This window comes from Sciurus vulgaris (assembly GCF_902686455.1).
Source record: "Sciurus vulgaris genome assembly, chromosome: 1".
NCBI lineage: Eukaryota > Metazoa > Chordata > Mammalia > Rodentia > Sciuridae > Sciurus > Sciurus vulgaris.
Genome location: NC_136461.1, coordinates 55,773,058 through 55,787,118, shown reverse-complemented (window position 1 = coordinate 55,787,118; position 14,061 = coordinate 55,773,058). Strand labels below are relative to the sequence as shown.

The 14,061-nt window shown below is 40.4% G+C and overlaps 1 protein-coding gene across 4 annotated transcripts in view; it reads right to left on the bottom strand.

Annotated features, from left to right (window-relative positions):
• Positions 1-14,061, bottom strand: part of IL12RB2 (interleukin 12 receptor subunit beta 2) — an 86,463-nt gene that overhangs the window by 52,203 nt on the left and 20,199 nt on the right. For all 4 annotated transcript variants that reach the window (XM_079131128.1, XM_079131126.1, XM_079131129.1 and 1 more), the window contains exons 5-8: positions 12,284-12,398; positions 11,104-11,288; positions 9,743-9,885; positions 7,610-7,760 (exon numbers count right to left, since the gene is read on the bottom strand). In XM_079131128.1, the coding sequence (XP_078987254.1) occupies positions 7,610-7,760; positions 9,743-9,885; positions 11,104-11,288; positions 12,284-12,398 (594 nt within the window). The remainder of the gene's footprint in view (positions 1-7,609; positions 7,761-9,742; positions 9,886-11,103; positions 11,289-12,283; positions 12,399-14,061) is intronic.

Sequence of the window (14,061 nt, the reverse complement as noted above, 5' to 3'; positions counted from 1 at the left end):
ACAAATATGAGAAATGGAAGTCAGCTCTTCTGAGATGAAACTCCCTTCTGTGTAAAGGGAAAAGCAGGAGACTGAAAGAGGAGGAAGCTTCCCATGTGAAAAGATTATTAACCAGAAAACAGCCCAAAATGGTTAATTGTGGGAAGCCATTGTGATGGGCTGACAGATCTGGCTCCATGAGAATGTTATAGGCCAGACTCTAAGGGAAATGACTGAACAGACTTCATTTTGCTCTGAGACTCCATGTTATGTAGGAAATAAGCTTCTCCCATGGGAATACCCCGCCTCTGTACCCATCATCAGTTATTTAGTGTGACATGTTCAACAATACAGAATGATAATTCCTATGTAAAGAAAAATTGCTCTCTTTTGATTCCTATTGCTCCTAAACAGTGTACCATGCGGATAGTGATTATGCAGATGTTAGCAAACATTCTTTAGTTTGTACCTAGGTAAGGGTCATTTTGACCCACTTGCCCCTCTATCGATGATCTCATGTTGTTAATGTGTAATTTCGAATCATAGCAACAGACCCTTGTGATTAATGTAATTTTTGGTATAAGAACCCCTACAACCCTGTGGTCGGGGCTGTTCTCCCAATAGCCATTTTTTGGGGCATTATGTGAGACAGTCAGCTGGCCAGCTTAATAAAGACTCTCAAATTTGGACTTCTCAGTGGTGATCGATCTGTTCTTAAGTTGTGACCCATAACACCATCTTTATTTAGCAGAATCTGACTAGGTTGAGCCATGGGATGCAGAGACCTGGCTTCTAGGAATTGCTGGGAAGCATGTGGCACTGAGTGGGAGTGATTCCCTGTTTCCTTCTGGAATTTTCCCCCAAGAGAATGGCTTCCTTAACTCTACCCTATCCTGTCCATCACAGAAGCAGCTCCTCCCATTCCTGGCCCCCTTTACCTGTATCTTATAAATAAAGGAGATTTGGGCGACTCCATGTTGTGGTAAGAGACCAGAGCTGGTATGGCCAGACCCGTCACGCCCCCTCTCATTTGAAAGAATATTGGTTCTTGTGTGTTTATTGAGTAGATGAGTTTTTTGGGTAATAGAAAAACCGCCAATATCCTCCTCTGGCAGTTAACCCTTTCCTCCTGCACGCAGGACGTGGCAGAGAGGACCTCCACAGTTAATGACTTTGAGAGTTCATTCTGCAATGCTGAGAATCTAGGATTCTATGAAACCATTTAGGTGGTAAACCAATCAGAACCAAGCCGTACACTACTCTTGAGACTAACATTCATATCTGAAGGCGAGGCAAGTGCAGGGACCCTGAACCCCAGAAACTGGATTGCAGGGAGAAAATTGTAGTTACTCTGCAGGAATTTTCCAGTGAGGGAAAGTGGGGAGATCCCGAATGATGCGAATGGAGAAGGAACAAAGAGATTTTGTCTCATCTTGGTCCAAGTCATGCTCAGGGCAGGAAAGGCAGAGGTAAGCCATTCATCCTCTTGGTTCCTTGATGTTCACTTTTTGGGATGTGATGACATTAATCTAAAGTCTAGTTTCTAATACTCAATTCAAACAGGCCTTCCAGTGACTTGAGTAGACAAGTGTTTAGAAGTAGGTCCACACCTTCAGACTGCCACCTGCTGTGCCTCCTGCGAAGTCTGGTAGACTCCCCTGTCTCCCCTGCCTGATGACTTAGCACTGGTTCACTCTCTCCCTTTCTACCTCTTTCCTGTCATTACTCTTGGTGGCTTGTTGTGCACATGAGGGCTGTTCCCAAGGGCTGGTATTGTCAGTCCCCACACCTGTCCACTTCCAATCATCTGTTTCTCTCCACTCATGACTACATCTGACTGCACCGAGTGAAGGAAAACAATCAGACAGAATTCCCTCATGTCCTCCACTACGAGAACTTTCAAACTGCTACTAGGGAAGCTGAGGCACAGGAATTGCAAGTTCGAGACTAGCCTGGGTGATCCCAGGCTAGCCTGGAGATCCCATCTCAAAATAAAAAATTAAAAGGACTGGGGTGTAACTCAGTGGTAGAGCAGTCTGGGTTCAATCCCCAGTACAAGAAAAAAAAAGAAGAAGAAGAAGAAAGGAAGGAAAGAAAGAAAGGAGAGAGAGAGAGAGAGAGAGAGAGAGAAGATGAGAGGAGAGGAGAGGAGAGGAGAGGAGAGGAGAGGAGAGGAGAGAAGAGAAGAGAAGAGAAGAGAGAAGAGAAGAGAAGAGAAGAGAAGAGAAGAGAAGAGAAGGAAAGGAAAGGAAAGGAAAGGAAAGGAAAGGAAAGGAAAGGAAAGGAAAGGAAAGGAAAGGAAAGGAAAGGAAAAGAGAAAACACTTCAGACTTCCCCCTTAGCAGCCCGACAATACTCCCACTGTTATAACGTGAAGCATCTTACTTCCATCCCCATCCAAATCATTAACCAGAGCTCGGACTCCCCTCCTCTTGCTCTGTCAAGGACCTCTCTCCTGCATTTATCCCCCACGTCCCGGTTCATTCATTTTTCCCTCTCTGTTGGACACTTATTTTTCCCTTGCAAGTACACTGCATTATCTCTGAGTCTAAAACAAAAACAAATAGAATTTCTTAATACCAAACACCACCTTACATCTCTTCCCTTTCACAGAACTCTCTGAAAAGCATTATGAATTGTTGCAGTCTTCATTCCTTTACTTCACATTTGCTTTCACCCCATGATAGCTGAGATTCCTGGCCAGGCTACAGGCACAGCTCCTGCCTGTCCATGTTGCCAAATCTCATAGTCGCGTCTCTGTTCTTATTTCATTGGGCTTAGCATTGGATGGAGCTGAGTATTTCCTCCATCTCCCCAACCCCTTCTTCTTTAAGAAACATAACCTTTTAACATCCAGCTCACAAGTTAAGGGAGTGTTTCTTTTCTTTCTTCCTCCCCTCACTTTTTAAAAAAAATTTAATTTGCAAAGACTTTATTTGGAGACACAATTGTACATGAGAAGTTAGTGAGGAAACCAAATGTCCTCGATCACCCACATCATTTCTTCCACCCTACAACTAACGAGGGCCTTGTGTTAGAGTAGTGAAGGAAAAAAGCGAGTTGCAGATTACATGTGGCATGTAATTTTATAGAGCTCATAAACAAGCGAAACTAAACATTGTTTGGAGGGACCTATTTGTGGAAGCTCTATGTGAGAATGACAAACACACAATCTGGGATAGTGGTGCCAACATGAAAAAGAGACCTGCGTGACTAAGACGATGATGGTTTACTGACGTGGGAAAGACTGAAGCAGAAGCACGTTGGAAACATCTCACTTTAGAGGAAAAATGGAAGTCTTTATTTAGGCTATTTGTGGTTTGGGGTATTGTTGACATTTAAGTGAAGATACCAAATAGGTGGTCAGAACCTGAGACTTCAGAGAATAAGAGAATCCAGTATTTCATGGAAGAAATCGCTCCCTTCCCCTACTACAATGAGCTTGCAGGCTTTACGTTCTAGATGGAATGTCTGAGCCGGTTTTGGCTATTATAACAAAAATGCTACAGACTGACTGGCTTAAATAACAGACCCCTATTTCTCACAGTTCTGGAGGCAGGAAGTCCAAGATCACAGTGCTATGAGCTCTGGTATCTGGTGAGAGTCATATTCTCATATGGCAAACACAGAGAGAGAAAGTGTGTGTGTTCTTGTCTCTTCTTATAAGGGAACTATCCATTCATGAGGGCCCCACTCTCATGATCTAATTACCTTCCAAGGGTCCCACCTCCTAATACCACTACATCAGGGGTTAGGGCTTCCACATATGAATTTTGTGGGGATATAAACATTTAGTTCATAGTAGGGAGGAAAACTACCAAATTCCCTTTGGACTTTGTGTTTCATCTTGGTGTTAACCTCCCCTGAGAATCTTACCCTGACCTTCCAAGATAAACTGTAACTGCCTCAGTCTGAGGTTCTGACTGGTTGTCATTATGTCCTAGTACCTGGCATAGCTTCTGATACATACATGTTCTACAGACCATGCAGAAAAGCATATATTCTTTTCAGTGGTTTCTGTTTAGAGGGATCATGAACAAACATTGCTTCCTGTTGGGGTGGTCACCATCTTGTCAAAAAGTTCAGCAAAAGTGTTAACTCTTCCAGGGTGGAAGCTAATTTGAGAGGAGACTCAAAGGAGAAGAAAAGGGAGTAGGGACATTTTCCTCTAATGAAAATGTTTGCATGTGAGTCCCTTCAGAAAGGCAAAGAACTGTTCATTCTCATGTCCTCCAGCATTAGGCAAAGAGACAAGTGTGAAGCCTACAAGTTTGCTTATAGTTAGTTTAGGGGTTGACATACTATGGCCTGTGGGCTAAAGCCAGTCTGCTGTCCATTTTTGTGTGACAGAAAACTAAAAATGGTTTTACATTTTTAAATGGTTGAAAAATATCAAAAGAGGAATCATTTTTAGTGACAAGAAAATTATATAATATTCAAATGTCAGTGCCCATAAAGTTTTATTGGAACCCAGCTGTGTCTCTTTGTTGACGTATTGTCAATAATTGCTTGCATGCTACAACGGCAAAGTTTAGTAGTTGTGGTAGGGACTGTATAGTCTGTAAAATTGAAAATATTTACTATCTGGATCTGTAGAGAAAATGTTTGCCAACCCCAAAGCCAGATTGTTAAAAAAAAGAAAAAGAAAAAATCACTTGTTATCCAAAATGATAAGTAACCTCTAGAATTTAATTGTTCTCATCTACCCTATCTTGGAAATATTTCTAAGTAACAAATGAATGAATGAATGAATGAATGAATGAATGAATGAATGAATGAATGAATTCATTCCCTGGCTTCTCAATGTGAGAAGGGAGGCTACAGCTGGTTACTGTGTTTTCTCTTGCTTTGGACATCTCTCCCCCCTCATCTGTGCTGTCACATGGATCAGGAGGATTCTCCTTTATCACTGTGGTCCAAGCATGCACAATGCTTTGTTAATCATCCATAACAGAGTTGACTAATGCCAAACATGTAAATAAGACTTTAAAAAATGGAGAATGAACAGATAGAAACCTATCGATAAGATGCTCTAAAGAACAACTTATTTATCATTGTGGAGACTTCTGCTGGGTGTTCTGAATGGTGAGGGATCACCCGCCCCAACCTCTAGCATATTCTCATACATGTCTGGACACCTCAAAGCCCAGATTGCAGAATGTTCTCCCACTGGAAGGAAAATACAACTGTTCACTTCCCAGTATCAAGTCTGTTTTACATGGATGCTGATTTGGGAATGGTTCTCTTAAACACAAGAAAGTGGTTTCTTTCCTTCTACCTCTTACTTCGTGGTCATTTCTCCTGGAGGGCCATTGCAGGAGTTGAACTTATAACGAAAGAAAGGTCCAAATGGAGTGAAGAAGGCCCTCACCCTGCTGAAAGGAGCAAGGAGCTGCCCTGGTCACCTGGAGACAGTAGGTTCCTCTGCATTTGGGGAATTCAAGGCTGCAATCATACACAGTTTTAGAGTACCTAAAAAAAGCTTACTAGTAATTTTTTTTTAATGCCAAGTTATATATGAGTACACATTTAAAGAGTTAAAAGGAAGAAGTGTTAAAAAAAACTCACACCTTTTAGGTTTACATCAGTTGGTGTTTCATAAAGAAACCGATGACAGAAACAGTGGTAAGAGCTGAAAACCACACAGCTTAGGGTAAGAGCAAAGAGACCTTACGACAACCCCCAGAAAGATGGAGCACAGAAAAGGGAAATTCAGATGTGGAAAGGAAGCCAAGGCGCTTGGTGAGCTCAGTTTCTCTATGAATGCCGGCAGCGGCTCTCATAAGCCGCCTCCAGGGCTCAGCTCACCGCCTCTGGCGGCCTCACAACCATCACCAGGAGCTGCTCATGGACATGATGATGGTTCATAGTTTAGGATATAAGAATTACTATCCTGCCTTGAAGTTTTAATTGAAGAGATAAATGCTTACAGAAAATAATAGAAAAACCTTTCCATGGGCCAGAGTTGTGGCTCAGTGGTAGAGCTCTTGCCTAGCATGTGTGAGGTACTGGGTTCAATCCTCAGTGCTGCATAAAAATAAATAAATAAAATAAAGGTACTGTGTCTATCTACAACTAAAAAAAAAAAAAAAAAAATTAAAAAACTTAAATCCTTAAAACAAAAACCTTTTACACCTTTCTGATCGAGATCAACATTAAAAGATTTATTTTCAGAAAATGAGAGGTAATTAGTTATCATTTGTTAGGTGAATTGATTTTAAAATTTCTTTTAAATTAATGCAATTAATATAAGAAGAAAGGAAGACTATAAGATTATGCCACAAATTATATATTAGGTCTAATAATCTAATGGATCCCCTGTTGGACTTTGAATGCCACTGGTACATCATCACTGAGTGTCATCAGTTACCAAAAGCCACCAGGCACTCAAAGAAAATGAGTGCAACATAATCACAAGTCTATTTCACACACACACACATATCCACAAATCTCGCAAAAAAGCATTTAGGTTTCTCACGTTAATATCATGGGGCTGGGGAGATAGCTCAGTTGGTAGAGTGCTGTCCTCACAAGCACAAGGCCCTGGGTTCAATTCCCAGCACCACAATAAATAAATAAAAATAAAACTCCAGGTAAGAAGTAGTGGGTTTTGTGCCAATAATTTTTCCTTTGAGCCAAATTTACATAAATTATGAAAAATTCTATACTATACTATTAATTGATTGCTTTCTTTCTTTTTATATTTTGGCACTGGAGATTGAATCCAGGGTTGTTTTACCACTGATACACATCTCTAACGCTTTTTACTTTTTATTTTGAGACAGGGTGGTGCTAAGTTGCTGAGGCGTGGCCTTGAATCCTCCTGCCTCAGCTTCCCACTGCGGTTATAGGCATGTGCCACTGTGCCCAGGTAATTGAGTACTTTTAAAAACTAATATTTAGATGATAATTTCTTGCATCTCCAAAGGCTTGTTATATTGACATAAAGTTCATGTAGGCATTTTTGCTTCAGTAAGATGTTTGCTTACACTTCAAAAAACTTACTTTCCCAATAATTACCCAAAAGAAAAGTCTATCAGACTGAAAAATACATTTGCTGTGTTTTTCTCAGCGGTGGGAGATGTGGTGGTGCTTCTCTGAGCACTGAAGGTCAAAGGCTGCACTATATATTTGGAGAAGGGAGAATTGCTATATATTACATTTTATTTTAAAATATTAAGTCTTCCGAGTCTACTTTCTTTCAAGCTTTCAGTATGGCTTATGGAGTCATTTTAATTTTCAGAGGATCAAAAAGATAAGATGCATCAAGATTTAACTACAAAGGAATGAGATTAATTACTGGGTACAGCTTTGTGGGATAACAGAATGACTAAGATAGGAGGAGAAATAGATATGAGTTTAACCAAACATAACTGAGTCACAAACTTGTAGCCTACGTGACCAGTGGCAAACAGAACTTGGCTAATGTTAAAATTTTCCTAGCAATATAGACATCTCTCTCTCTCTCTCTCTCTGGGCATACTTAAGCTAATGTTAAAATTGACATGCTAATTAATGCAATCATACTTTCTGATTCAGCACAAGTGTCTCAGAGATTTGACTCCAAGGGAATCATCGAATCCTCTTCCCATGTTTTCCTCCTCTCCCTCCTTTTCCCCTGCACACGTACCTTCCTCCGGTGAGTGTGCTGTCCATGATCGACTCCACTCACTCCAGCTGCCTCTAAAAAGATGTAGTTTGGAGGAAATCTGAAATTCATATTCTGTAAATGGTTTCAGATCCAGCAAGTCATGGCTTCCTCTGGCATTCATGACAGTAACCTTGAATCCGACAAGATTTTGCAAATTGAGAAGTAATATTTGTATATTATGTTAATACACATCTACAATGTGCAACAATCTCATCAGAGTAATAAGCACATACCTCTCTTCAAACATTAATCAGTTTTATGTGTTGGGAATTCAGCAATCTTCTTCTTGAGGCATGTGAAATATATCATAGATTTTTAAAACAAACTCTACTAGGTTAGAGAAGAATCAGAAGAAATCCCTCTGCTGGGCTCTGGTCCCCTTATTGAACTCCCCCTGCCCCTAGCCCTTCCCAGTGTCTAGTGACAGAGGTCACATATTCTCACTCATTTTTTGGAAACTAGTAAGTCAATCTTGCTGAGGAACAGAATTTTGGAATAGGGGGACAAACAAGATTTTTGTGCATTTGTTTGGTACCAGGGTGTTATGGTTGGATGTGAGATGTCCCCAAAAAAGCTCATGATGGGGATTAGCTGAGTGGTGACTAAAGAAAGGCGGGGTGGAGGAGATGGGGCCCTGGGGATGTGGCCCTGGGTATAAATTTTGTATCTGGAGGGTGGAGTCTCTCTCTGCTTCCTGATCATGTGTAATGCTTCCCTCTGCCACACTCTTCCATCATGTTGTTCTGTCGCACCTTGAGCCCCGAGGAATGGATTCTGCTGTCTATGGCTTGAGACCTCTGAAACGTGAGCCCCCAAATAAACTTTTCCTCCTCTACAAATGTGCTGGTCAGGTCTTTTAGATGCAGTGGCAAAAAAGCTGATTAAAACACAGGGATTGAACCTAAGTGTGCTTAACCACTAAACCACATCCCCAGCCCTTTGTGTGTTTTATTTTGAGATAGGGTCTTGCTAAGTTGTGTAGGGTCTTGTTAAATTGCTGAGTCTGGCTTTGAACTTATAATCCTACTGCCTCAGCCTCCCAAGTAACTAGGATCACAGAGGTGCAACACTGCACCTGGCACAATTTTTTAAAGTGATGGTTAATACAAAATTACATAAAGAATTTTAACATAAAAGAAAGAAACCAAACCTGATGACCCTTTTTATTTTTCCTACATTCAGTGGGAAGAAATAGCAATGACTGTGTTACTGAACATACATGACACTAATCTTAAATAGTAGTTTCTCATTTAAAAAAAATAGAAATGACATCTCCTGGAACTAAGAACCCATCTATTCATGTTCCCAGGAAGATCCTGAAGTCAGCTGAAAAATAACTAATGGTTGAAAACTTCAATTTTCAAAAAGCTCTGGAGAAATTTCTACACTAGAGATCATTTTTTATTTGGATCCAACTGGTATTGATCAATGTTTTATCACAGACACAGAACTGGCTTCAAAAGAAAATTGTAGTTACTTTTACATCTTTCAGGTATCAGCTATATGTGAAACTGATCCATTATTATTATTATATGTCATTATATTATATAAAAATTCTGGAAGAAATCATAATCCTATATTTTTTATTGTAAAAATTGTAATGCCCAATGTTATACCAAATTGTAGGCCTTTTCATCATGTTATTTAAGTTCCACATAAGCCTCTGTGGACATTCCCTAGTTACTCCTCTTTCCAATACATTTTTTAAAAATGTTAAAAAGTAATAATGGGTTAGAGAATGAAAGAACAAGGAGAAATAAATTTTTTACTAAAAATAAGTTGTAGAAAATTAACATTGGTTTATAAACCCTGTGGCTTAAAAAAATTCAGAATCCATGATCAAGATGTTTGTTAGTAGAGAAGAACATGACTTTCTGGTAGATCACAGGTGTGTACTCTCAGGCTAAATATTCTTTTTTTCTTTTTCCTTTTGTGGTACTAGGGATTGAACCCAGGGCCTCACATATGTTGGCAAGTACTCTGCCACTGAATCATTACCCCCCCCCCCCGAAATATTCTGAAATTCCATTTTTTGATATGAAAAGACAGAGGTTTCTGCAGTGATATTAAGAACTCAGCAATGTTTTCTCCCTTCCCCTTGAAGACCATTACCATATTCCAGGACCTGCTGTGACTGGGCCGGTATCTGAGACGACTGAGTCGCACCCATCTCTCACCTCTCCATTGAAGGGTACATCTGTTCCCTGAAGCATTTGGAAATTTGATTGTGATGTTCCACGGAGGAAGAGGCCTCACTAGTAACCCGAACAAACGAAAACGTGTGATTCAGGCGCCATGATCAGAAATGGCTTTATGTACTAACACGAAACTACAAAAAAATACAGTTGGTTTCACCAAATTCCAGCTTCATTTTTGGCAAGTAGTGGATGTGTCACTACTCCACTTAATCCAATGATTGAAGGAAAACCAATGTTCCAAACCTGAAAGATTCAGTCGCTGAGAAGACAGAGGTAGCTAATGGTGGTTGCTTAAGGAGGAGGAATGCTGGTAGAAAAATTCATAGCAACGGGATGGAGGGAGAGAGGAAAGAACAGGGAGAAAGAGGGTAGCTTAGAAATGAGTGGTCTTGAAGCCAGGTACAGAGATACACACCTGCACTCCCAGGGACTTGGGAGACTGAGGCAGGAGGATCTCAAGTACTAGGCCAGCCACAGCAACTTAGTCAAACTCTCTCTCAAAACAAACAAAAGAGACGAATGACCTGTGTAAAGACATGTGAAGGGGAAGTGCATGGTCAGTGTCTATGATCAAACTCATGGTTAGCAGTTTTATGCCAAGAGGTACCATGGGAAGAGAGAAGAGTGAGGTAGGAACTTCAGGCAGCCAGAAGCCCAGTCCTACCTGGGATGGTCAGAATTTGGGATGACTGAGAACTGCTTCCGATTCAACTGGGGCAATGATATTTGCTCAGATATGTGCCAGGACTGACTTATGCCAGTAAGCACACTGATGAGGGGAGTGGAAGCTAAGTAGTCTTAGAGCAAGATGCATCAGTACCTTGATGAATCTTATTTGTAGTTTACACCCGGCTGCTCTAGTCCAGCGGGTCCACTTGTAGCCAATCTGAACAGGGGGAATAGCCATAGAAGTAAAGAGACATCCCTGCCCAGAAGGGCCTCCCCTGAGCTTCCTGAATGACCTCCTGGGACGCTCTTTTGAGTTGATGGCATTGAGTTGATGGTACTTTCATGGGGTTTGAAGCCAGGGACTCATTTCACCAGTAGAGATAATAAAAAAGATCCCATTTGGCAAAGCCATCTTTACATGACTCTAGGGGTGTGGCCCTTACACTTGAATACAAGTAACTTCTATCTTTTACCCAGGTTTGGTAAAGGTCCTGTTGTTCACTTCCCATCAATGTCAAAGAGCTATACACAGAAGATTTGAGTGATTTAAAAAATAATTTTCATGTTCCAGTGAATCACACCTACAGAAAGTGAAATAAAATGTACCTATGTCCAGGAATGTGAATGTAGATGGAAAGGAAGAAGAACTTCCAAGACTGTTGGTGGCAGTAACTGTGGCTGTGAAGTTGGATTCAGAGAACTGAGGGGTTAGGCTGATTCCAAGGTCCAAATGAGCACAATGATAATTATTGCATTGCTTCTGCCATGTTAAATTTTTTGGTCCATTTAACCTACAAACAGAACAAAATTGTGTTTAGCAAGATACTTTATGTGTCTGTTACCTTTCAGCGCAAAAGATCAAATGTTCAAACATAAAATTGTAGACAATCTTTTCAGGTCAGTCTTATTGCTAGGGGATACACTATAGGAATATTTATGTTCTAGTTCTACATTTCTTTCCTCTCTCTTTGTTGGCAGAACTTTTTTTTTTTTTCTTTCTGGATATTTATATAGATGAGTATATGTGTCTACACTGCTAGAATTCCCCAAGCCCTAGCTGTGATCTTGGCTTGATCTTGTGATCAAGCAGTTCCAACCATCATCTAAAGGATTTGTGGCTACTCAGCATTGACTGCACAAAAGTGTCCAGCACAGCAGTGAGCAGACCAGAGTCCTGGTCTCACTGCCTTACCCCATCTCCAAATCATTCAGGCACAGTGCAGACCAAAATGGGTCTTTGAGGGGAGTATGGAACCTACTCTAAGGAATGGAATCTCCCCAGGCCCTCTTCTCCTGTGGACTCTCACATCCGCCAACTCTGCTTTAAAAAGAAATTCCTCTAAGCTAATGGAAAGCTACCACAAGGAAGTGTCTATTTATACATCATGGCCCAAAGAGTCTGCAACTGCAAAGGAGAAGAAGAATATTTTATAGTTAGTTTACCATATTTGAGCAGAAGAACCCCCCTAACTTGACCTTGGATGCCCTAACAAAACTTCCAAGTTATAACTCAGACCCAAGATGTTAGGTGTCAGATGTCTGAACCAATTTTAATTGATGAATGAAGTTTGTTTTTAAGCATCTCATTGCCTTGGGGTATCTGTTGCTGCTCTTCCTGGCAATATCATAAAACTGTATGATATTGCTAAATTGTCATCTAAGAGAGGACCTATAAAACTACTGCAAGAGCAGTCTTGAGCTGGAGGTGTAGCTTAGTGGTAGAGGATCGCCCCCATGCAGGTGGCAAAAACAAACAAAGAGCAACAAAAACTGCAGTCTCACTCACTGTAAAGTGTACTCGGTATATATGTGAGTGTCTTGTCCTCGGTCCCAGGTGCAGGCCACCGTCCCACGTTCTCCCTCCTGTACACAAGTTAAGTTTTGAGGCTGCTCTGGAGCAACTTTAAAAAGAAAGAGTAAGACTTCATATTTGAAATATCACGCAGGTGCTATTTCAATCACATTGCTATTATTTGCCAAGAAGATGATAATATCTCCCCCAAGTCTCCCAAGTCTAGATAAAGCCAGGTTCTGTCAAGTTCAAATCTACCCCATTTGAATGTTATCATCCTCATTTTATCGAAGAGGAAACTAAATCTTAGGTGGACTATCTGGCCCAAGATGGCAATTATGAAGTGGCAGGATCAGGGCTTCAGCCCTGGTGTGGTGGACAAGTCCAAGTCTTTCACCATATGTTCTGCCATTTTGCCAGACAGGTGAGCCTCCACTGCCAGCTCCTCTTCCCCTGGTGCTGATAAGTTAACATTTCTAGAGTGATGCTGATTCACTATTAGAAACCTTTGAAAATTAGGGACTATTTTTCTCCACACACATGAAATTGGCTGCTAAGATTTCTACCCACTTGCTCTAGTCATGGGTTGTATGACCTATATCTAATTTCTGCACTGCATTGCTTGGAGCACTTTATGAACATCATAAATTGATTCTTCATGTACATAAACTCTGAGGACCTTCCAGGGGCCGAGAACAGTGGTTAGCTATGAAATACAAGGTGTACAAGACAAGCATGGTTCCTTCTACTGCAAGGAATGTATTTTTAAAGGAAGTCATTTTCTAGTGAAAGATGGGACTGAAATTTGGAGCTTCTCAAACTCAATAGAGATAAGAGGAAACACTTTACTCCATCATCCCACTCTACTCTAATACTGAGACACACATGTAGATACATGCTCTTTTGGGTGAGATAAAACAAGCATACTATGGAAGCCCTAGATAGTGTTTGCCTCCCCAAAAGATGTGATTGATGAAACAAATGTCATTTTTGTTCCTAGCACTCACCAAAGACATGAGCACATTGTGTGACCTTGGACAAGTTAACATCTCAGAGTTTCAGTTTTGTCCATAAAATGGGTATAACAATATGTAGTTCATATGGCCTTATTTAGTAAAATAAAGAACTCTTCCTTGTTCTAAAATAACAGACTTTTTCTTGTATATATGTGTATGGATATATGTGTGTGTGTGTGTGTATACATGTTATATATATACATTACATATATATATATATATATATGCATGCAATGTATATAAAAATGTATGCTTGTACCTCAGATACAGCATTAATCTCCAGGATATATAAAGAACTCAAAAACTTAACACCAAATAAAACCAAATGACCCAATCAATAAATGGGCAAAGGAACTAAACAGACACTTCACTGAAGAAATACAATCGATCTATGAATATATGAAAAAAAATGTTCAACATCTCTAGCAATTAGAGAAATGCAAATTAAAGCTACTGGGATTCCATCTCACTCCAGTCAGAATGGCAATCATCAAGAATACAAGCAATAATAAATGTTGGCAAGGATGTGGGGGAAAAGATACACTCATACATTGCTGGTGGGAATGCAAATTGGTGCAACCATTATGGAAAGCAGTATGGAGATTCCTCAGAAAATTTAGAATGGAACCACCATTTGACCTGGCTATCCCACTCCTTGGTGTATACCCAAAGGACTTAAAATCAGCATACTACAGTGATGCAGCCACATCAATGTTTATAGCAGTCCAATTCACAATAGCTAAGTTATGGAACCAA